Raw genomic sequence first — 25,371 nt, 5'->3', positions numbered from 1 at the left:
TGGTAATTTGATACTGAAGATTGACGTTTCGCTTCTTGTATTTATTACAGCAAAAAGATTACACTATTAAATGTTTAACCGAAAGTAAACACGAACTTGAGCAATTTATAAATGAAACGCGTTCAACGGGCAACAACAATTCACGTTCTGACTATTTAGATGCTTCTTTCTCGCCTGTAACTGATGCTAGCGGCAGCTCGACCAGTCCAGAAAATCTTGCACGTTCTGTTGTTGATGTACAGCTACGCGAGAAAGAACATGAAAATGCTGAATTGCGCGAAGAATTGCATGCTTTAAAAAATAGTAACAAACGTCTGACCGATTTAATACGCAAATTTACTATAAAACATGCACAAGAATACAATATTGCTACGAGTATGAGCAGCATTACTGCTAAAGAAGAGGAAAATATGGAAATTACACCAGGCGATTGTTTAGATCATTTAGTTGACTATGTAGAACGCATTGGGTTACTTTACAAAGACGAAAAAGAGCGCGTAAAAACTTTGCAAGCCGAATTACAAGCCAAACATAGACGCAATGATGAACTTGGACGTAGATTAGGAGATTTCGAAAAAGAAATTATTATACTTAAAGAACAAGTTAAGCATATGGATCATGCAAATGTAGATTTAGAAAAAGAAAAGAAACGAATGCAAGAAAAAATGGCAAGATGTGAACAAGAACTTGTAAAGATTAATGAACAAAAATTTGAATTGGTAGCTAAATTGGAAAGTTTAGCAAATGATTATGACACACATAAGCATAAGTGTGCTACACAACGACTAGAGCATACAACACAGATTAAGAGATTAGAAAACGAAATTACAGGACATGAACAATGTAATAGCGCGCTAACAAATGAAAATAAAACATTGAATGATGAAGTATTAACGCTGCAAACTAAGTTGCAAACGTTACAACAAGCTATGCTTGCAAATTCAGATGAGATGCGTACATTAAATGAACGTATTAAGGGCTACCAAAATGAATTGGAAGCGCATGATAAAACTGAAAAAATGCTCAAGGAAAAGTATGAAAAAATATTGGTGCAACATGAGGCAACCAAACGTGACAGACGTGAAACAGCCGATCATTTAGAAGCGATGCGTAATAAAATTGCTGTGAAAGAATTTGAAATGACTAAACTTGGCACTGAAATAATTGAAGTGCGCAAGAAAAATGCAGAATTGGAAACACGTATTGATACGTTAACAACGGAATTCAAAACAGAGAAACATAATGCTGAATTGGCAATAAACACGCGTGATGAACGTATAAAAGAAATTAGCGAAGAACGTGATAGGATCGAGGAAATACTTACCAAATTAAGAACTGAACATGACTCAATGCAAACGGTGTTGAAAGAATCTAAAGCAGAGCTGGAAGCAGCACTTAAAACATTCGATGCTTTGAGGCTTTTATTGTGTAATGAACAAACTGAGTCGCCTGTAAATTTGGCAGAAAGGCTAGCAGATGTTGTCTTAAATGTGAAGCGTTTGCAGCAAGAGAAAATAGAGCTTCATAGCAAACTAGAACTGGTAAGCTCTAATCATACTGAAACAGTTTCGAAAATGGAAATTATGGAAGTAGAAATGAAAAATCTGATACAAGCCAAAGAAGATTTAGAAGCCAATTACAAAACGTTATTTGATCAAAGTGAATTGAAGTTAAACAATGCAGAAGCCCAAATTAAAATCTACGAAGAAGATGTTGGTAATTTGAAAGCAGCTTTGAAACAAGTCACAGAGGAAATGCAAAATACTTTGCAAGTGAATACAGAGGAACATACAGTGCGTATTATGGAGCTGGAAGTTGAACATGAAAATGTAGTAAAAACATTGAAAGAGCAATTGAATGCTACTAAAGAAGAGCTATGCGTAAAGGAACGCGATTTGCAAACACTCTTAAAAGAGAGTAACGCAGTAAAGCGCAAGCTTAATGAGAGTGTAAAGCGTTTGGAGGCGGTACAAAATGAACATGAGCAGGTGCGTGAAGCTAGTGCGGAGAAACTCAAATCCCTCGAGGATCAATTGCAAAATGTAGTAAACGAAAATAAAAATCTGCTTAACGACATCGACACATACAAAGCCGAGCATGCGAAAATCAATGAAAAAGTTGAAAAAGCTGATAAAGCACTCAATGAATTAAATGCACAGCTAACACAGGAAGCAAATAGTAAAAGTGATTTAAGCAACAAATTGCAATCAAGTGAAACGCGTTTATTTGAAACTGAACAAAAACTTGAAAGTATATTAAATGAAAAGTCGCATACTATAAGTGGTTTGAAAACAGCTTACGAAAGTCAAACGGCTGTGCTTAAACGTTCAGAGGATCAAGTTAATACATTGGAAAGAGAAAAATTGAAACAAATACAACAAATTGCTACTCTGCAGGAAAACTTACAAAAAGCTAACGATGAAAAAGAGCGTTTATCCAAAGATGTCACATCATTTCAAACACAAATACAACGTGAACAAGAGGAAAAATCTACGCTATTAGCTTCACTTGAACAAACCGCTGATCAGCTAAAACTTGCAATATGTGAAAAGGATCAACAATCAAAGGTATTAGAAAAGAATTGTGCTGAGCTTAATACACAAATAAGGCAAGCGAAAGAATTATCCGCAAAATTGCAAACAGATATCTCAACAAAAGATGCAGAGCTACAACGTTTGCAAGAGGAGCAAGATTACGAGCGTGATAATTGGCAAACAAAATTGTCTGAGATGACGCGTATGCTAGCCGCGCAGTCTTTAGAACGTGAAAATTTGGATACAAAGCTACAACAGATTAACACAGTAATAGAAAATCATATTAATTTATCGCGCGAGCAACAAATGGACAAAATTGATCTTGATGAAATTATTAAGTTGCCAGAGAGTAATAAAGATACGCAGCTGAGCAAATTAAGATGTGCGCTTAAGCGTTTGTTATATAGTATTTCACAGCTGCATGCACAACTCGATCAAACCGAACAAAAGCGTCAAGGAGCAGTTGAAGTATTGGAAAAAGCAAATGACAAATTGAATACGCAACTGCTTAAACGCAATGCTGAAATTATCGAGCTACAACAACAATTGTTGGGTGAACGTAAGCACAATGCGGTGACAGAGCATTTGAGGAAAGAGCTCAACTCTTTAAAAGATATCAAAGACAAATACGAAACACAGATTCAACAGCTAGAGCATAATTGTACTGTGGCGAAAGAGCAATACCAGCACTCTACAATGTCAATACAACGCTTGGAACAGGAAAAACGAGAGCTAAAAAGCGAACTACAAAGATCCAATGATAATGTAACAAGCTTAATACAGGGCAGTGATACCTTGAGGGAGGAAAAGAAATCACTTGTTGACCAATTGCAGAAGTTGCGTCAGCAGCTGACTCAAACTTGTGAACAGCACAGTTCAACTGAGTCGATGGTTAAAAATATACTGCAAAATTCTAAGACTTTGGAACGTAAATTAGACCAGACAGAAAACGAACTGAAATTGTTGCGCACACAACTGGAAATGCTTGAGCGTAAAAAAGATGAAATGGCGACAGAAAATAAAAAATTAAATGAAATGCAAGAAGTAAAAGAAAAACGTATTGAAAAATTATCTGTTAAAACAGGCGATCTACTCGCACGTTGTTCAAAGTTGGAACATGAAAATAACAAGGTAAATGAATTATTGAGTGCTGCAAAGGAGGTCACTGAAAAATTGCAACGCGAAAAAAGCACACTAGAAAAGGATAAGCTAACCCTGCAAGAGCGCATCACCAATACTGAACGCAATCAACAACAGTTGATCAACAAAGTGTATCAACTGGAGCAAATGAAGGCCACATACGATACAGAGAAAAAACAATTAGAAGCCGCTGAAGCTGATGCCAAATCTAAATTAACAAAACTTGAGAAAATACGTCAATCGAATGAAGAGAAAATACGAAAGTTGAATTATTCGTTGGAGACAACCGAGGCAAATAATGTACGTTTAAACCACGAAATTGGTGCCATCAATTCGCAGCTAAACGAACTGAAGAACGCAATAAGTGCCGAACGCACTGCTGAGTTAGAGAAAGCTATACATGAGCGTGATAGAGCGCTGGCGCGCGTTAACGAACTTGAGACGCTTGCAGAAAAATTACAACTCAATGTTGAACAATTACAAGAACACAATTCAAATATAAATGACCAATTGTCGAAAATAACCTGCTCACTACAAATATCACAAGAAAAATGTGAAACATTAGCACAACAATTGCGTGATCTCGGTATGGATTTGTGCGCATTGAAGGAGGAGAAGGCACAAATTGAAAATCAGCACATAAATACTTGTGCAAAATTGAAAGAATTAGAAATAAAAAGTGATAATTTGCGTTCAGAAAATGAAGAACGTATACTTACACTTGAAGCGCAATTGGAGCAACTTCATAAAGAGTTGGACATTAAGAGTGAAGAAATTGCATTATTACGATGCGAACGTGATAAGCTACGTAATGGTAATGAAGAAGATGATGAAGAAATGCAACAATTGCGTAAACGTTTGAGCGTTGCCGAGGCATTAGCTGAAACGGAACAAAGAGCCAATGCTCAATTGCGTGTGGATAATCAAATTTTACAAGCAAAATATCGTGAGTCTAAGCAACGCCTTCAAGAAGAAACTCAAATGAGCGAAGATCGTATCAAAGATAATCGTTTGGAAATGGAAGGCAAATTAGAGAAGATGAAAAACAAAATGGTAAGTAGACAAACTAAAGCAAATATTTTATAAAAAAAATTTAGGTCTTTGAATAGTTTGTATATTTTATAAAATGTTGTAAAATGGTATATTTGTAATTGTAGTATTTATGTGGAAAATCTGTTCGTACTCGTTAGGTACTACCAACAGTTGGGACATCACACCTGTCAATTGTTTGTTGTTAATTGTATTTAGAAATATAAAATTTTGATTGTTTTGTCGTCCGTCCAATGCAATTCAAAAGATTCGTTTTTTACATTTTTCGGTGTTGGATGTATGTATTTAGTACGTGGATTAACAAAACAAATCGTAACTTATAAGATTTGTAAATGTATTCTTAATTGAAAAAATTTTTAAATTAGAATAGAAGAAAGAAAAAATTTAGACAACTGCCAAAGCTCGTTGTATAGATCCATTTCGGGAACTGCTAAATTCCTTCATCGGCAACGTTTAGGCGCCGCTGCTATAACCATTCAGCCATCACAGCGGTTTTTATTTGTCTTCATTAATCCTACTTCTATTATGGTTCGTGCCAATTGATATTCACAACACTGCGACATCTGTTGCAGAATGGCTGTGAAAATTGGACTTGTTTTTTGGCAATGCTGCCATAGTGTCATATTTTATTGACACTTTTTCCCCGTGCTCTGGGATGTATTAACAATTTTTGTTTAGGCCGATATAACAACCAAAATTTGTAAATGTAGTAAAAGCTTGAACATAAGAAAAATCTTCACGTTGTTATTTATCAAATGTATAGAGTTTACTGGCAGAACTGTCTACGTTTCCAGACTACGTTTCCAAAAGGTCAATATATCGACGGTGAAAGGAATATCACCCTATGTTGTTGTTGTTATAGCGATTAGGCCACTCCCCGAAGGCTTTGGGGAGTGTTATCGATGTGATGGTCCTTTGTCGGATACAGATCCGATACGTTCCGGTAACACAGCACCATTAAGGTGCTGGCCCGACCATCTCGGGAACGATTTATATGGCCACATTAAACCTTCAGGCCATCCCTCCCTCCCCACCCACAAGTTCCATGAGGAGCTTGGGGTCGCCAGAGCCTCGTCTGTTAGTGAAACGGGATTCACCGCTCGAAGGTGAAGTTGACAATTGGGTTGGAGAAGCTATATATTGCGCTACACAACCCCTTGAATCCCAATATCACCCTATCTTGACTACCAGTTCGAAAATGCTTTACCCCAGAATGTTTCAAGACACCTTCAAATTCTGTTGGACAAGTAGGTATTTGGACTTTTTTTCAAGAGCCTTTATTTAATAGACAGAGTCATAGAATGAGAATTTAATATAAATTGAATGACTAATGATAGATTAGAGGCGAGAAAAAACTAACGACTCGTTAATAATACGAAATGAATACGGAATTTTTAAATTGCAGATAAATTAAAGAAAGAATTAAAGTGGAAAAAATGTAACATATAAAATAAATTTTCTTAAAAAAAAAATGAAAAATAAAACAAATAAAAAAAGAAACAAGTTATGTATTTACCAGGTTAACACAATTTTGACATCCTGAACTAAGTGTTGTTTATAATTTTTCTAGGTTATGTCATGTAAGCAAGATTTGTCAATTGGAAACTTTTCAAATACTGACTACAATTTGTACGAAATTTTTTTGTGTTGAACTAAATAACCCGTCGCTGAAAATGTATTACGCATTGGAAATATATTAACTGGATAAATTAACAAGTAAGGAAGGCTAAGTTCGGGTGTAACCGAACATAACATACTCAGTTGAGAGCTATGGAGACAAAATAAGGAAAATCAATCTGGGGTAACCCTGGAATGTGGTTGTATAACATGTGTATCAAATGAAAGGTATTAAAGAGTATTTTAAGAGAGAGTAGGCCATAGTTCTATGGATGAACGCCATTTAGGGATATCGCCATAAAGGTAGACCAGGGCTGACTCTAGAATTTGTTTGTACGATATGGGTATCAAATGAAAGGTGTTACTGAGCATTTTAAGAGGGAGTGGGCCTTAGGTCTATCGGTGGACGCCTTTTCGAGATGTCCCCATTAAGGTGGACCAGGGGTGATTCTATAATGTGTTTGTACGATATGGGTATCAAATGAAAGCTGTTAATGAGTATTTTGAAAAGGAGTGATCCTTAGTTCCATAGGTGGACGCCGTTTCGAGATATCGCCATAAAGGTGGACCAGGGGTGTCTCTAGAATGTGTTTGTACGATATGGGAATCAAATGAAAGGTGTTACTGAGCATTTTAAGAGGGAGTGGGCATTAGGTCTATAGGTGGACGCCTTTTCGAGATATCGCCATTAGGGTGGGCCAGGGGTGACTCTAGAATGTTTGTACGGTATGGGTATCAAACGAAAGGTGTTACTGAGCATTTTAAGAGGGAGTGGGCATGAGGTCTATAGGTGGACGCCTTTTCGAGATATCGTCATTAGGGTGGGCCAGGGGTGACTCTAGAATGTGTTTGTACGATATGTGCATCAAACGAAAGGTGTTACTGAGCATTTTAAGAGGGAGTGGGCATTAGGTCTATAGGTGGACGCCCTTTCGAGATATCGCCATTAGGGTGGGCCAGGGGTGACTCTAGAATGTTTGTACGATATGGGTATCAAACGAAAGGTGTTACTGAGCATTTTAAGAGGGAGTGGGCATTAGGTCTATAGGTGGACGCCTTTTCGAGATATCGCCATTAGGGTGGGCCAGGGGTGACTCTAGAATGTGTTTGTACGATATGGGTATCAAATGAAAGGTGGTAAGGAGTATTTTAAAAGGGAGTAATCCTTAGTTCTATAGGTGGACGCCTTTTTGAGATATCGCCATAAAGGTGGACCAAGGGTGACTCTAGAATGTTTGTACGATATGGGTATCAAACGAAAGGTGTTACTGAGCATTTTAAGAGGGAGTGGGCATTAGGTCTATAGGTGGACGCCTTTTCGAGATATCGCCATTAGGGTGGGCCAGGGTGACTCTAGAATGTGTTTGTACGATATGGGTATCAAATGAAAGGTGGTAATGAGTATTTTAAAAGGGAGTAATCCTTAGTTCTATAGGTGGACGCCTTTTCGAGATATCGCCATAAAGCTGGACCAAGGGTGACTCTAGAATGTTTGTACGGTATGGGTATCAAACGAAAGGTGTTACTGAGCATTTTAAGAGGGAGTGGGCATTAGGTCTATAAGTGGACGCCTTTTCGAGATATCGCCATTAGGGTGGGCCAGGGTGACTCCAGAATGTGTTTGTACGATATGGGTATCAAATGAAAGGTGGTAATGAGTATTTTAAAAGGGAGTAATCCTTAGTTCTATAGGTGGACGCCTTTTCGAGATATCGCCATTAGGGTGGGCCAGGTGTGACTCTAGAATGTTTGTACGATATGGGTATCAAACGAAAGGTGTTACTGAGCATTTTAAGAGGGAGTGGGCGTTAGGTCTATAGGTGGACGCCTTTTCGAGATATCGCCATTAGGGTGGGACAGGGGTGACTCTAGAATGTTTGTACGATATGGGTATCAAACGAAAGGTGTTACTGAGCATTTTAAGAAGGAGTGGACATTAGGTCTATAGGTGGACGCCTTTTCGAGATATCGCCATTAGGGTGGGCCAGGGGTGACTCTAGAATGTTTGTACGATATGGGTATCAAACGAAAGGTGTTACTGAGCATTTTAAGAGGGAGTGGACATTAGGTCTATAGGTGGACGCCTTTTCTAGATATCGCCATTAGGGTGGGCCAGGGTGACTCTAGAATGTGTTTGTACGATATGGGTATCAAATGAAAGGTGGTAATGTGTATTTTAAAAGGGAGTAATCCTTAGTTCTATAGGTGGACGCCTTTTCGAAATATCGCCATTAGGGTGGGCCAGGTATGACTCTAGAATGTTTGTACGATATGGGTATCAAACGAAAGCTGTTACTGAGCATTTTAAGAAGGAGTGGGCATTAGGTCTATAGGTGGACGCCTTTTCGAGATATCGCCATTAGGGTGGGCCAGGGGTGACTCTAGAATGTTTGTACGATATGGGTATCAAACGAAAGGTGTTACTGAGCATTTTAAGAGGGAGTGGACACTAGGTCTATAGGTGGACGCCTTTTCGAGATATCGCCATTAGGGTGGGCCAGGGGTGACTCTAGAATGTTTGTACGATATGGGTATCAAACGAAAGGTGTTACTGAGCATTTTAAGAGGGAGGGGGCATTAGGTCTATAGGTGGACGCCTTTTCGAGATATCGCCATTAGGGTGGGACAGGGGTGACTCTGGTATGTTTTTGTACGATATGAATATCAAATTAAAGGTATTAATGAGTGTTTTAAAAGCGAGTGGCCCTTAGATGTATATGTGAAGGCGTTCTCGCGATATCGACCAAAATGTGGACCAGGTGATCCAGAAAATCATCTGTCGGGTACTGCTAATTTATTTATATATGCAATACCACTAACAGTATTCCTGCCAAGATTCCAAGGGCTGTTGATTTCGCCTTGTAGAACTTTTTCATTTTCTTCTACTTAATATGGTAGGTGTCACACCCATTTTACAAAGTTTTTTCTAAAGTTATATTTTGCGTCAATAAACCAATCCAGTTACCATGTTTCATCACTTTTTTCGTATTTGGTATAGAATTATGGCATTTTTTTCATTTGTCGTAATTTTCGATATCGATAAAGTGGGCGTGGTTATGGTCAGATTTCGCCCATTTTTTATACCAAGAAAAAGTGAGCTCAGGTAAGTACGTGGGCTAAGTTTAGTAAAGATATATCGGATTTTGCTCAAGTTATTGTGTTAATGGCCGAGCGGAAGGACAGACGGTGGACTGTGTATAAAAACTGGGCGTGGCTTCCACCGATTTCGCCCATTTTCACAGAGAACAGTAACCGTCATAGAATCTATGCTCTTACCAAATTTGAGAAGGATTGGTAAATTTTTGTTCGACTTATGGCGATAAAAGTATTCTAGACAAACTAAATGAAAATGGGCGGAGCCACGCCCATTTTGAAATTTTCTTTTATTTTTGTATTTTGTTGCATCATATCATTACTGGAGTTGAATTTTGACTTAATTTACTTATATACAGTAAAGATATTAAATTTTTTGTTAAAATTTGAATTAAAAAAATTTTTTTTTAAAAAGTGGGCGTGTTCTTCATCCAATTTTGCTAATTTTTATTTAGCACATATAGAGTAATAGTAGTAACGTTCCTGCCAAATTTCATCATGATATCTTCAACGACTGCCAAATTACAGCTTGCAAAACTTTTAAATTACCTTCTTGTAAAAGTGGGCGGTGCCACGCCCATTGTCCAAAATCTTACTAATTTTCTATTCTGTGTCATAACGTCAACCCATCTACCAAGTTTCGTCGCTTTATCTGTCTTTTGTAATGAGTTATCGCACTTTTTCGGTTTTTCGAAATTTTCGAAATCGAAAAAGTGGGCGTGGTTATAGTCCGATATCGTTCATTTTAAATAGCGATCTGAGATGAGTTCTCAGGAACCTACATACCAAATTTCATCAAGATACCTCAAAATTTACTCAAGTTATCGTGTTAACGGACGGACGGACGGACGGACGGACGGACGGACGGACATGGCTCAATCAAATTTTTTTTCGATCCTGATTATTTTGATATATGGAAGTCTATATCTATCTCGATTCCTTTATATATGTACAACCAACCGTTATCCAATCAAACTTAATATACTCTGTGAGCTCTGCTCAACTGAGTATAAAAATGATGACTGCACAATAATGCCCCCAGGCCCAGGCCCACAGATCGATGAGCTTTGCAACAAAATAAACGGCTACCTCCCTGATCTCTCAAATTTTTTCGCCTCGCGAAACCTGACATTATCACCGACTAATTTATCATCGGCGACTTTATTTACAACATGAACTCAGCAAATGTTCAACAGTTTGGAGAGCATGCAACCGTAATTGTACCTAAAATCCAGAGCCGTAATAAAATCCTCATATCTCTTGCCGGCAGTACTTGGGGTAAAGATAAAGATACGCTCATTACCATTTACAAAGCAATTTGGCAGCCGATTGCATGCTACGCGTCCCCGATATGGTCGCCAAGCCTAAAGGCTACTCAATGAAAGAAGATACAGGCCTGCCAAAATACCGCCCTCAGAACTGCCACGGGCTGTCTCTTATGTTCCCAGAACACGATCTACATAATGAGACGAGAATACTCCCCATTAGGGAGTTCCTGTTGAATACCCAGAAACCTGGGCATCCCAACAGACATCTGCTTGATGAGCCAACACCGCCCAGGGGCTTAAGGAGTTGTTGTTAAGGAGTCATCTCCGTAAGCATTATGATGAAATACGGCACCTGAGAACACAACCGTATGAAGCTAAAAACCACAAGCAGGCGTCGTACCTCTATTCCAGGAATAGCCCGGTGAATCCTGTACTCAAAGAACAATACCCAAAACTAGCAGAAGAGGGACGCCCTCCCCCTAGGGAAACGCGAGTCACTCTAGCTCAACTTCGATATGGATACTGTAACAGGTTAAACTCTTACCTATCCATAATCAACCCCGACATACAAAACATATGTCCTGCTTGTAATGTGTCCCCACATGACACCAACCATCTCTTTAATTGTAATGTGGAACCAACGCCTCTAACACCCTTCTCATGATGGTCCACCCAGTTGAAACAGCAAGTTTCCCTGGACTACCGTTAGAGGATATTGATGACAATTTGTGATCGGTCACACCTATTGGATGGGGCGAAGCACTGCTACAACAACAACAACAACCATCCCGTCCCCTGCACCCTAGTCACATGGTAGTTTCAATTAAAGCTTTGTATGTGCGGGTGTGCCCCTAAATCCCAAAAAAGAAATCCCCAAAACACTGAATCCCCAGCTAAAAATAAATCCCAAATACATAATCCCCAAATTTAAAATCCCATAACCAAAATCACCAACACAAAATCCCCGCACTTTTTTTGGGGCTAAATCCCCAAACCTTTTTTGAGGAAATATCAAAAAACCTCGAACACAAAATCACAAAAATTTTAATTAAATCATAAAGTAAAGTTCTGACGCGTATAACATGACGCACTTATATATATGTAAGTATGATAAAATATATAAACATAAAGTAAAATGATGGGGACTAACCTAACGGTACACGTTCTATTTGCATTGTGTTTTCATATCTTGTTTCTGTTCTAACCATGTCAATGTTATATTGCGAATTTGACAACAACTTCTTATGTACATTAGTGCCACAGAGGCTTAGGTCTTCAACTACCGTGCAAAAGTCGTCGGTTCAATGCCAGATCACGGATTTAAATTTTATTTTCTATTTATTTAATTTTAAATTAAATTTGTTATTAAAAATACTGTGAAAAAATATTGAAAAATTTAAATGAAAAACCTAGATCTGGTAGTGAAGCGAGGATGAGAAAATATCGCAAAATTAGCATAATATCATTAATATAGCTATTGAATAGAAGGAAACTACGAAAGCAAACTGCAAAAGTTCTCAAAATAATTGAAAAAAGGAAAATTCAAACCGTTACAGATCTCCATCGCCTAAATATTTTCTTGGAGAAAAAATTCCGTTAAAGTATAAGTTTTATTTGTCAAATGAATTTCTATCGCCTTATTAACTGCAAAATGTATCGAATTAGTTACTTCTTGGTGATAGACGATAAAATTATCAGAGAACTGCTGGCAGGGTTTTGTAATGTAATTTATACATAAAAATATATGTATGTATATATATATGTATTTATAATTTGTAAAAACTAAAAAAAATGTTCCGGTGTTTATCTGCAATGCAAGGAATTTTGAATTTTTTTGTTACGTAAATACTATATTAATTGTATTGATAAGTTATTACGTTGCACTTTATTTTCTTTAATGTGCCCACTAAATATTTGTGAAATCATCAATATTGAATTGTTAATTTGGAAATAGAATAAACATAACTATTCTTTTTCTGTGTTCAATTCAAATTAGGTTTAAAATCGCGGCAAATGGGGATTTCGTGTTGGGGATTTTGATTTGGGGATTTAGATTTTGGGGATAAAGGGGGTAACCCTTGTATGTGTACCTATTAAAGTAGACCCTTCGAAAATCAAATATAGTATTGGGCTTAAGACATATGCTTATGATCTTCCCAATATCTAGTGGAACCAACACCCTTCTCACTCTGGTCCAACCCTGTTGAAATTGCTAGTTTCTTTGGACTTATGTTAAGGGATATTGATGACAATTTGTGATCGGTTGCACCTATTGGATGGGGCGAAGCACTGCTACAACAACAACAACAAGAAAAAAAATTTAAAGAAATAAACTATCAAAAATCTATATTAGTAAAGAAGAACCTTTTTGAATAAAAGTAAAAAAGATTAAATAAATTAAAGAAAAAAAGAGTAAAAGGAAGTGAAGAATATAAAAATAAAATAAATATAAATATTGGAGCAAACGGAAAAATAACAAGTAAGGAAGGTTAAGTTCGGGTGTAACCGAACATTACATACTCAGTTGAGAGCTATGGTGACAACATAAGGGAAAATAACCATGTAGGAAAATGAACTGAGGGTAATCCTGGAATGTGTTTGTATGACATGTGTATCAAATGAAAGGTATTAAAGAGTATTTTATCAGGGAGTGGGCCATAGTTCTATAGGTGGACGCCATTTAGGGATATCGCCATAAAGGTGGATCAGGGTTGACTCTAGAATTTGTACGATATGGGTATCAAATGAAAGGTGTTAATGAGTACTTTAAAAGGGAGTGATCCTTAGTTCCATAGGTGGACGCCGTTTCGAGATATCACCATAAAGGTGGACCAGGGGTGACTCTAGAATGCGTTTGTACAATATGGGTATCAAACGAAAGGTGTTAATGAGTATTTCAAAAGGGGGTGGGGTTTAGTTCTATAGGTGGACGCCTTTTCGAGATATCGCCATTAAGGTTGACCAGGGGTGACTCTAGAACGTGTTTGTACGATATGGGTATCAAATTAAAGGTATTAATGAGGGTTTTAAAAGGGAGTAGTGGTAGTTGTATAGGTGGTCGCCTTTTCGAGATATCGGCATAAAGACAGGGGTGACTCTCGAATGCGTATGTACGATATGGGTATCAAATTAAAGGTATTAATGAGGGTTTTAAAAGGGAGTGTTGGTAGTTGTATATGTGGTAGCCTTTTCGAGATATCGGCATAAAGGTGTACCAGGGGTGACTCTAGAATGCGTTTGTACAATATAGCTATCAAACGAAAGGTGTTAATGAGTATTTTAAAGGGAGTGGGCCTTAGTTATATAGGTGGACGCCTTTTCGGGATATCGCCATAAAGGTCGACCAGGGGTGACTCCAGAATGTGTTTGTACAATGTGGGTATCAAACGAAAGGTGTTAATGAGTATTTTAAAAGGGAGTGGGCCTTAGTTCTATAGGTGGACGCCTTTTCGAGATATCGCCATAAAGGTGGACCATGGGTGAATCTAGAATGTGTTTGTACGATATGGGTATCAAATTAAAGGTATTAATGAGGATTTTAAAAGGGAGTGTTGGTAGTTGTATTGTGGCAACCCGAAAATATAACATGAAAGATGCAATGACAGAAAAGAAGAACGAAAAACAAGAAAAGTTCGAGGACATTCCAAGACACGACACAGATGAGAAAAGGCGCGTGAAAATACATACACATGATTTTGTGAAATTTACTTTTATATTTGCAAAACGAATTCTGTGTTAATTAAATAAAACGCTACGCTAACATAGCAAACATTACATGGTGTCAGGTAATCGGAAGCCTACGCACCGAACAAACTAAACATGGCCGAGATGGAAGAACTAAAGAAACAAATTGCGGCACTCCGGGCTGAAGTAAAAGCAACTTCATCATCGCAGGTGGTACCTGCACAAAGCGTGCTGCCACAAATTCCGCTTCCAGGACCGGCAAACATAAAGGAAGGAGACAAGCGAAAATCCCCGACAATTCAAACAACAGTGGGAAAACTATCTCACTGCAACAGGGCTAGGTAACCAGCGAGAGGAATCAAAGAAAGCTATCCTACTAACTGCACTAGGGAACGATGTTTTCAAAAGATACGCAAACATGCCCATAATAGAAAGCAGTACAACAACCGCAAGCCTACTCCTAAACGAAGTCGAAAAACACCTAACTCCGACAATCAACAAACGCTACATAAGAGCAGTATTCAATATGGCCAATCAAGGACAGAATGAATCATACGACGAATACTTCGACAGGCTAAGGGGGCTCATCAAAAACGCACAATACGGTCAATTACAAAACGATCTTTTACTCGATAAAATCATCTGCTCAATAAAAGACCACGAATTAAGAGAAAAACTGTGGTTAGACAGCAACATCACGTTGGAAAAAGCCATCGAAATATGCAGATCGAAAGAAACAACAGAAAAACAGCTGAAAAGCATGGAAAACAAACCTATGGAAATAAACAAAATTCAAAAAAAGGAAAAAAAAGAACCTACAAAGAAAAAACCATGCGGGCGGGAAAATTGCAGATACTGCGGTATGGAATACCACGAGAGCCTGCAATAATGCAGGGCGAGAAACTCAATTTGCAAAAATTGCAACAAAAAAAGGCCACTGGGCAAAAGTATGCTTATCAAAATCAGTGAAATACAATAAAAATAGCAAAGCAGTCAAGGCAACAGACAACACTAGCGAAACATCCGAATCAGAAGACGAAGAAGAATTCGTACTACAAACATTCGAGACAAACAAAGACGAAAAAGGCTTATACGTACCAATAAACATGATCAATAGCAACAATAAAGTCCACTACACAAAATGTCAACTGGACACAGGCGCAACCTGCAACATCATCGGAATAAAAGATCTAAACAAAATCGAAGCCTCTCCAACAATAACCAAAACAAGAACAAAGCTCAAAATAGTAGAAGGACCTCAAATCGTACCAATAGGCAAAACAAAACTCAACATAAAACACAAGAACTTCGAACACAAACTATGTTGTTGTTGTTGTTGTTGTAGCGATTAGGTTACTCCCCGAAGGCTTAGGGGAGTGTTATCGATGTGATGGTCCTTTGTCGGATACAGATCCGATACGCTCCGGTAACACAGCACCATTAAGGTGCTGGCTCGACCATCTCGGGAACGATTTATATGGCCACATTAAACCTTCAGGCCATCCCTCCCTCCACACACCCAAGTTCCATGAGGAGCTTGGGGTCGCCAGAGCCTCGTCTGTTAGTGAAACGGGATTCGCCGCTCGAAGGTGAGGTTGACAATTGGGTTGGAGAAGCTATATATTGCGCTACACAACCCCTTGAATCCCTTGATTTGAACACAAACTATCATTCTACGTCATAAAAAGCGGCCATTGTCCGCTGCTATCACTACAAACCTGCCAGCTATTAAACCTCATTGAGGTATGCAAAAACGTAACAAAAAACACAGGCGAAACCGAAGCACACGAAATCATCGAAGCCTACAAAGACGTATTTCAAGGTCTAGGCAAACTAAGAGGAAACATCTCGCTCGAGATCGACAACGCCATCCCTCCCAAAAACGAACCGCCCAGAAGAATTCCGATTGCCTTGCGCGAACAATTAAAATCAACGCTATGCGAGATGGAAACCATGGGAGTTATCGAAAAAGAACCAGACTTTACGGAATGGACCAGCAACCTAGTATTGGTAAAAAAACACAACAAGCTGAGAATATGCATCGATCCGAAACATCTTAACAAAGCACTTAAAGACGTAAAATACCAACTACCAACCGTAGAGGAAATTTTAGCAGAATTAGCAGATGCAAAGATATTTTCGATACTGGACGCCAAGCACGGATTCTGGCAACTGCCATTGGACGAAAAAAGCAGCAAATTAACATCATTCTGGACTCCTTACGGTAAATACAAATTTAAGCGAGTTCCATTCGGTATAAAACCTGCAATGGAAATCTTCCAAATGCGACAAAACCAAATAATTTCAGGTCTGAAAGGGGTTGTCTGCATCGCAAACAACATCCTTATATTCAGCAAAGGTGAGAACAAGGAAATCGCAACGAACGACCACAACAAAAACCTAGAACAACTCTTCAAACCTTTACGGCAAGAAAATCTCAAAATCAACCGAGAAAAAGCGAAAATTTGTCAAAACGAAATTAAATTCTTCGGACACATACTCTCTAGCGAAGGAATAAAGCCGGACCCGAACAAAATTTCAGCCATAAAACAAATGCGTAGGCCCAAAGACAAAAAAAGTACTCTAAGATTTCTGGGGCTAATAACATATTTGAGCAAATTCATAAGGAATTTATCCGAGATAACAGAGCCGCTACGAAGAGTCACACACGTGAAAAGCAACTTCGTATGGGAAAACGAACAGGAAGATGCATTTTCAAAGCTCAAAACCATTATAACAAAAACACCAGTTCTGAAATACTACGACACGAACAAACCAATCGTAATACAAACAGATGCGTCCTCATTTGCGCTAGGTAGTGCGTTGCTACAAAATGGAGACCCCATTATATACGCGTCAAAAACGCTAACATCAACACAACAAAACTACGCACAAATAGATAGAAATGTTCTGTTTGCATGTAAGAGATTCCATCAATACATCAACGGAAGACGAAATATTACAATCGAGACCGATCACTCACCATTAATCAACATATTCAAGAAACCACTCTTAAAAACCCCCAAAAGATTACAACAAATGATTCTAGAACTACAGAAATATAACTTCACAATCAAATATAAAAAAGGGACAGAAATGTACCTGGCCGACACACTGTCCAGAGCACCGGAAGATCCCCAAAGTTGCGTCGAAATATACCAAATCGACAGAGAACTCGAACGTTTCAACAAAGTCAATGACATTGAGGACAAACCCATCAGCGATACAACCACGAAGAAAATACAACAAGCTACAAAGGAAGACAACCTTATGCAAACCCTAATAAAAACAATAAAGGACGGTTGAAGCGAAGACAAAACAAAGATAGATGGCACGATCAAACAATATTGGAAAATAAGAGACGAATTAGTCACCAATAACGGACTGGTGTTCAAAGGCAACCGACTCATAATACCACACAAAATTAGAAGCGAAATATTGAACAAACTTCACCAACCGCATCTAGGCATCGAATCAACATTAAAGCTGGCAAGGGAAACCGTATATTGAATAGGTATCACCGACGAAATCAAACGAACAGTAGAGAGCTGCGAAGTATGCAACACATATGCAAGACATCAGCAACGAGAACCACTAAAAATTCCCGATATCCCGCATAGCCCATTCGAAATCATTTCCATGGATGTCTTCGAGATGCCCATAAACAACAAGACAAGATACTTTTTAATAACAGTGGATCATTACTCAGACTTTTTCGAAATCGACGAGCTAGATAATCTATCAGCCACCACAACGGTAAACATATGCAGAAGGAATTTTAGCAGACATGGCATACCATCCAAAGTCATCACAGATAACGGCACCAACTTCGCAAGCTCAGAATTCAAGAAATTCGCAGAAAAGTGGGAATTCAACCATCACACTTCCAGTCCACATCACCAACAAGCGAACGGAAAAGCAGAAGCAGCCGTAAAAATTGCAAAACATCTATTGAAAAAAGCCTTGACATCAAATTCAGACTTTTACAAATCGTTACTAATCTGGAGAAACACACCAAACAAAATCGGCTCCAGTCCAGCAAAACGCCTATTCTGCAGATGGTTAAAATGCGACATTCCCACAGCAAACCTAAACCAGGAAGTAATACCGGACGTACCGAATCAAATAAAACACCAACGCATAAAGAACAAAAAATACTTCGACAGAGGAACACAAGAAGAAAAAGATCTAAAAACAGACGCCAAATAACAAACCGATCGATTCACCGCAACAAGAAAATCAAGAGACGCAATCACCGTCGCAAACACCGAACGAAGAACCCTGCAAAGTATCGCAAGAAACAGAACAAACTAATCAACCGCCGATACAAACAAGCCAACCAACAGAACCACAACCAAGCCAGGAAAATAGCACACGAAACATTCAAGCTAAAGAAAGTGACATCCGCCAGCAAACAATATCCGCAAATCATCACCAAGATAACCAACCAAATCGGAGACCACGTAGAGAACGCAAAGTGCCAACACAACTAAAGGACTACGTAATCGGCTGAAAAAAAAAAAACAAAAAAAATTAAATTAAAACAAAGGGGATGTCATAATATAAACAATCTGGCAACCCGAAAATATAACATGAAAGATGCAATGACAAAAAAGAAGAACGAAAAACAAGAAAAGTTCGAGGACATTCCAAGACACGACACAGATGAGAAAAAGCGCGTGAAAATACATACACGTGATTTTGTGAAATTTACTTTTATATTTGCAAAACGAATTCTGTGTTAATTAAATAAAACGCTACGCTAACATAGCAAACATTACAAAAGGTGTTAATGAGTATTCCAAAAGTGCGTGGGGCTTAGTTCTATAGGTGGACGCCTTTTCGAGATATCGCCATAAAGGTGGACCAGGGGTGACTCTAGAATGTGTTTGTACGATATAGGTATCAAATGAAAGGTGTTAATGAGTCTTTTTAAAAGGGAGTGGGCCTTAGTTCTATAGGTGGTCGACTTTTCGAGATATCGCCATAAAGGTGGACCGGGGGTGACTCTAGAATGGGTTTGTAAGATATGGGTATCAAATTAAAGGTATTAATGAGGCTTTTAAAAGGGAGTGGTGGTAGTTGTATATATGAAGGCGTTTTCCTGATATCGACCAAAATGTGGACCAGGGTGACCCAGAACATCATCTGTTGGATACCGCTAATTTATTTATATATATAATACCACGAACAGTAAGTATTCCTGCCAAGATTTCAAGGGTTTTTTATTTCGCCCTGCAGAACTTTTTCATTTCATTCTACTTAATAGGTTTCACACCCATTTTACAAAGTTTTTTTCTAAAGTTATATTTTGCGTCAATAAACCAATCCAAATACCATGTTTCATCCCTTTTTTCGTATTTGGTATAGAATTATGGAATTTTTTTCGTTTTTGGTAATTTTCGATATCGAAAAAGTGGGCGTGGTCATAGTCGGGTTTCGGCCATTTTTTATACCAATACAAAGTGAGTTCATGTAGGTACGCGAACTGAGTTTGGTAAAGATATATCGATTTTTGCTCAAGTTATCGTGTTAAAGGCCGAGCAGAAGGACAGACGGTCGACTGTATATAAAAACTGGGCGTGGCTTCAGCCGATTTCGCCCTTTTTCACAGACATAAGTTATTGTCCCAGAATCTAAGCCCCTACCAAATTTCACAAGGATTGGTAAATTTTTGTTCGAATTATGGCATTAAAAGTATCCTAGACAAATTATTATTATCTTTTATTTTTGAATTTTGTTGCACCATATCATTAATGGAGTTGAATGTAATTTACTTATATACTGTAAAGATATTAAATTTTTTGTTAAAATTTGACTTAAAAAAAATTTTTTTTTTAAAGTGGGCGTGGTCGTTCTCTGATTTTGCTAATTTTTATTAAGCATACATATAGTAATAGGAGTAACGTTCCTGCCAAATTTCATCATGATATCTTCCACGACTGCCAAATTACAGTTTGCAAAAATTTTAAATTACCTTCTTTTAAAAGTGGGCGGTGCCACGCCCATTGCCCAAAATTTTACTAATTTTCTATTCAGCGTCATCAGTTCAACTCACCTACCAAGTTTCATCGCTTTATCCGTCTTTGGTAATGAATTATCGCACTTTTTCGGTTTTTCGAAATTTTCGATATCGAAAAAGTGGGCGTGGTTATAGTCCGATATTGTTCATTTTATATAGCGATCTGAGATGAGTGCTCAGGAACCTGCACACCAAATTTCATCAAGATACCTCAAAATTTACTCAAGTTATCGCGTTAACGGACAGACGGACGGACGGACGGACATGGCTGAAACAAATTTTTTTTCGATCCTGATGATTTTGATAGATGGAAGTCTATATCTATCTCGATTCCTTTATACCTGTACAACCAACCGTTATCCAATCAAAGTTAATATACTCTGTGAGCTCTGCTCAACTGAGTATAAAAAATTGAAGTAATAAGATAAATTAAAATAAAAGCAAAAGAGGCTGAAATGAAATAAAAAAAATATATGTAAATAAAAAATTAAATTTATTAAAACAAAATTGTAAAAAGAATGAAAGTAAGATATTAAAAATAAAAAATAAATAAAAAAATTTTAAAATTAAGTAATATAAAATTATAAAAAGTATAAAAAAAAGAAAAAAATAAAAAAAAATTAAAAAATTTAACAAATATAAATAAAATTTAATAAAACAAAATTATAAAAAGACTACTAATAAGATATTAGAAATAAAAAATAAATAAAAATAAAAATTATTATATGAGAATATTTGCACCTATGCATAAAAGGAAAATTGAGTCTGAGCAAATGCTCCCTTCTTATGCATTAGGCTCATTATATAAAAAAAGAGACTATTTAATGTTCTTTTATGAAAAAAAAAAAAAAATAAAAAAGGGTGCGTGTCAGAAGTTATACTTGTTTGGCATCATTAAAAATAAGTTTTTAATTGAATGCAAATATTTAAATACAACAAAATAATAAAATGACTGGAAAAAGATAGTATGTGCAGTTCATATTGAACAACCACACGAACTGCACTCTCAACCTGTTAATTTTGTGTTACGTCTTAACTTCACTCACATCATTTTTTCATAACGCGCCAAAAGAAGCATAACTTCAATAAAACAAAATAGCAAAATAAAATAATACATAATTGTTAAGAGCCTTATATAAAATAAAATTGGTCGATATTTCGGTTTCAATCTGAAACCATCCCCAGCAGCAAATGAATGTACTTTGGCTGGCTGCGAGTTCACCTAAATTTTACGTACCTGAATTAATAATCCACTGGAACTTACATATTATTAATATTGCTTCATTGCAATAATTTAGGAAAAAACTGTTAAAACTGTGCGAGCTCATTTGAAAACCTAAACGGTCTATTTATGCTTAGAAAATAATAGTAAATAAATAATTTTGTTTGTGAAATAAAAAACTTCATAAAAATAAAACCAAACAAAAAACAGAAAAAAAACAAAAATAGTTTAAATTGTACTAAAAAAACTCCTTAAACTAAAAAAACAAAAAATTAAAAGAATTTAAACATTTTGAATGCGACGTGTACATAAAAAATAATCAAATGATTTTTCTTAAAAATTTGGCTTAAAGTTGTAGAAAAAAAGCTTTACACCCTTCGCGAACTAAGAACACAAAACTGAAAGTTAAACATCAACAACATAAACGGTTTTTAGTTCCTCACCTTTTTTTTAAATTATGAGCTTAATAATATTTATTTACATAAATTTATTAATAACTACATACACATACATAATACTTACCTATTCTTACTAATAAAGTAATTAAAATGATAAATAACTTTGAATAACAATAAGACTGATAAGGTGCATATACGCACCAGATATGAAAATATCGATAAGCATCGAATCAGAGAATGAGTAAAGCAATTTAAAATATATCTCTGTAACTAAATACAATTTTGTTGAATCTGAAACTCACTAGGGGGATCACATTTCCAGGGAGCTCTTGATAAATAAATAAAAATTTTAACGGGACTGCTAGAGCCCACAGCTGGGTCTATAAAGCAGGCTCCCTTTTACCTAGACGTCATTACTTTTTATACTTATAAATACGCTATATATGAATCTGAAATAAAAAAGTGAAAGGCTGGATACGCCCTTGAGCCCTTGTACCGGTTAAGTTTTCTTTTGAAATGCAGTAGACGGAGCATTTGTGTTGATTTTTTTTAAGAATTTATTGTGTTTTATAATATTTTTCTATTGCCATTTAGCGGCAAGTACACTTTAAAGAATAAGGTTTAAATATATTTACAATTTTTAAATACTGTTTTAAAAAACAACTACAAAACACCACATATAACTATAAAAATCGTACTCCTACAAACAATTCAACACATTGATGTTTTACATATATCTTTCGGGCAACTCCACATCATCATCAGCATCCATCATCACATGCACTTTTTTGTTTAAGTTAGTGTTTTTTTGTTTCGTTTAAATAATTCAATCGTTTTTTCTGACTTTGGTTTTTCTCTTTCCTTTTTCATCTTTTCTTCTTAAATTACAAAAAACAAAAACGAACTAACAAACAACGCAGACGCAATGTCACAGGTTCGAAATCTATGGGACCAGAACAAAATGGAAAAAACGATTCAACAACTGTTTTAAATATTTCATTGTTGTATTATTAACGCAAGTATTACTTGCGATTTCGCTCACTATTTTCATGAGTCAAAATGATATGGAGCTGTCATTCAAAATCAATACTCCACCAGTATTTTGAAAATGAGAGAAAGGGAGAGATGCAGGATAAATTCGAAATATGTAGCATTCCATTGCAAGTTACTTACGGGTCGTCCGAGATTAAATCTGTTATGTATTATACGTTACAGAATTTTTGTTTAGCTTATTCTTTAATCTAATTAACAACTTGTATGTGAGTGTGTAGGTATGTCTATGTGCATATCATTTTTATTTTAGTGTAAAGCAATTGCATGCAATTTATTGTTTTTTTTAGTTTTGTTATAAAATTTTCAATAGATATAAACATGCATATATGTAAATAAAAAAAACTTGACTATAGTAGTTTTTTATTCTAATTTTAACACAAATATATGTTTTATGTAAAATACTGAATGTGTAATTAACAGCTGTGATGTCCCCACTTTCAAAATTTGAAAAATTATATTTTTAAAATTAAAAATTTTTTCATATTAATCGCAACTTTTTTTTATATTTCTACAGCAGATTCTTTGGAATTAACATTTAAATATTAGTTAAATTAAAAATGTTAAAATTGATATTATTTATGATATATTTGTCTAGAAAGATCGTATTGACTTTTTCACACACTTTATTGTTTTTTTTTGTAACACAAATAAGTATTCTCATTTTGCGCCCTTTATTATTTTTTTCAATTTTGCCACTTGACCACTTTTGGTCAACTTTCTCACTCACATAAACTTCGAATTACATATTCGGCATTGTCAACTCGTTAGAAAACGCTCTATACCGAAGAAGTAACGAAAATGAAAGGCAAGCAAGAACGCGAACTTACCAGCCTACGCGCAGAGATGGAAGTATTGAAGGCACAGGTATGTATAAAACGAGTTCACAATAATCATGTATAAGGAGCATTCCATGTCAAATCCATCAAAGTACTATGGCCTGAAAACTAACAGTTTGCTGTAAAAATATTTAAAAAACAGAATTTTGAAATCTTTCAAATCGTATTTTTTTTAAGCTAAGTCGCATAAAACAACTTTTACAAGCTATTTTATTTCTTCATTGGAAGTAAACCCAACTTAAGGTCCGCTTAATTTGTTAAAGCCTATTAATAGGGATCAAGATTTTCTGGATTTTTTGCCTCCTAGGATTTTCAGGATCTGAAAGTTAAATCCAGGGATCGCGCGCATGTTTTGAAATTTAGGCTGTATAGATTTCTTTATGGTTTTTAACGCAATTTGCAACACATTGACGAATTTACCGAACTCAGTAAATTCAATAAACGATTCCTCAGAAGCATAAAAAAAAAGATTTTCTAAAAGCACGATTTTGAAGAGTAGGAGTGGAACTTTAAGGACAAATAAAGATACTTATTATTTAAGAATTCATGAGCTTAACACCGGCTTATAATAATTGAATATTAAATTATTATGTTTTTCTAAGAGAAACTGAAAAGAAAGAAGGAAACATTTACTGGCATATTGCGATGGTAGCATTTCGAAAACCGCCACGAATTCATCATCAGGCAATTTCGTAATGTTATCAAAGGATTCACCGAGATTCGAACCGTGAATCACACGGTGAAACTGCATTTGCCTTAACCACTGCAACTGCAGTTTCATTTGCGGTTCGAATCTCGGCGAAACCTTTGATAATATTACGAAATTGCCTGATGATGAATTCGTGGCGGCTTTCGAAATGGTACCATCGCAATATGCCAGTAAATGTTTCCTTCTTTCTTTTCAGTTTCTCTTAGAAAAACATAATAATTTAATATTCAATTATTATAAGCCGGTGTTAAGCTCATGAATTCTTAAATAATAAGTATAAATTGAACACACCATTAAACAAACAAATAGAAATAAAGATATGAAAAAAGAGGAATAAAGAAATGGCATGACCTAAAATGTATATAACTAAAAGGTGTTTTTGCACTTTTAGGTTCAAATATCTCTAGAACTTGAAGTGACGGGACTGTTTTGACTCGGATTCGTCGAGAAAGTATAGTCCGGTTTCTGGTTACAAAATTGATTTGGTTTTTTGTCGGGCTGTGATATAGCAGAAAAAGTGTTGAGACACGAATATCTCGAAAACCAGAACCAGTTTAGGAAACCTATATTGAGGTTCTGTGCAATAAAACAAGAAAACAGTTATAAACCTACAGCAAATATTTTCTTGTCCCCCCTCCCCCAGTGTAAAGCTTTTTTTGCTTTTAAAAGGGGGATATTTGTGGAAAAACTTTTAAAGATCTATATAAATGGATGTTAGACTCTATTTTCAATAATCCCGGGCTTA

At 36.4% G+C, this 25,371-nt stretch overlaps 1 protein-coding gene across 4 annotated transcripts in view; it reads left to right on the top strand.

The window, feature by feature from the left end:
- Window positions 1-25,371, top strand: part of mud (mushroom body defect) — a 54,971-nt gene that overhangs the window by 4,044 nt on the left and 25,556 nt on the right. For 3 of the 4 annotated variants that reach the window (XM_067785482.1, XM_067785479.1, XM_067785481.1), the window contains 2 exons: window positions 51-4,727; window positions 23,850-23,945. In XM_067785482.1, the coding sequence (XP_067641583.1) occupies window positions 51-4,727; window positions 23,850-23,945 (4,773 nt within the window). The remainder of the gene's footprint in view (window positions 1-50; window positions 4,728-23,849; window positions 23,946-25,371) is intronic. The other variant, XM_067785480.1, reaches the window with a different exon arrangement.

The sequence above is a fragment of the Eurosta solidaginis genome, chromosome 4 (genome assembly GCF_040869045.1).
Source record: "Eurosta solidaginis isolate ZX-2024a chromosome 4, ASM4086904v1, whole genome shotgun sequence".
Classification (NCBI taxonomy): Eukaryota; Metazoa; Arthropoda; class Insecta; order Diptera; family Tephritidae; genus Eurosta; species Eurosta solidaginis.
This window is presented reverse-complemented; position numbering and strand designations above follow the sequence as displayed.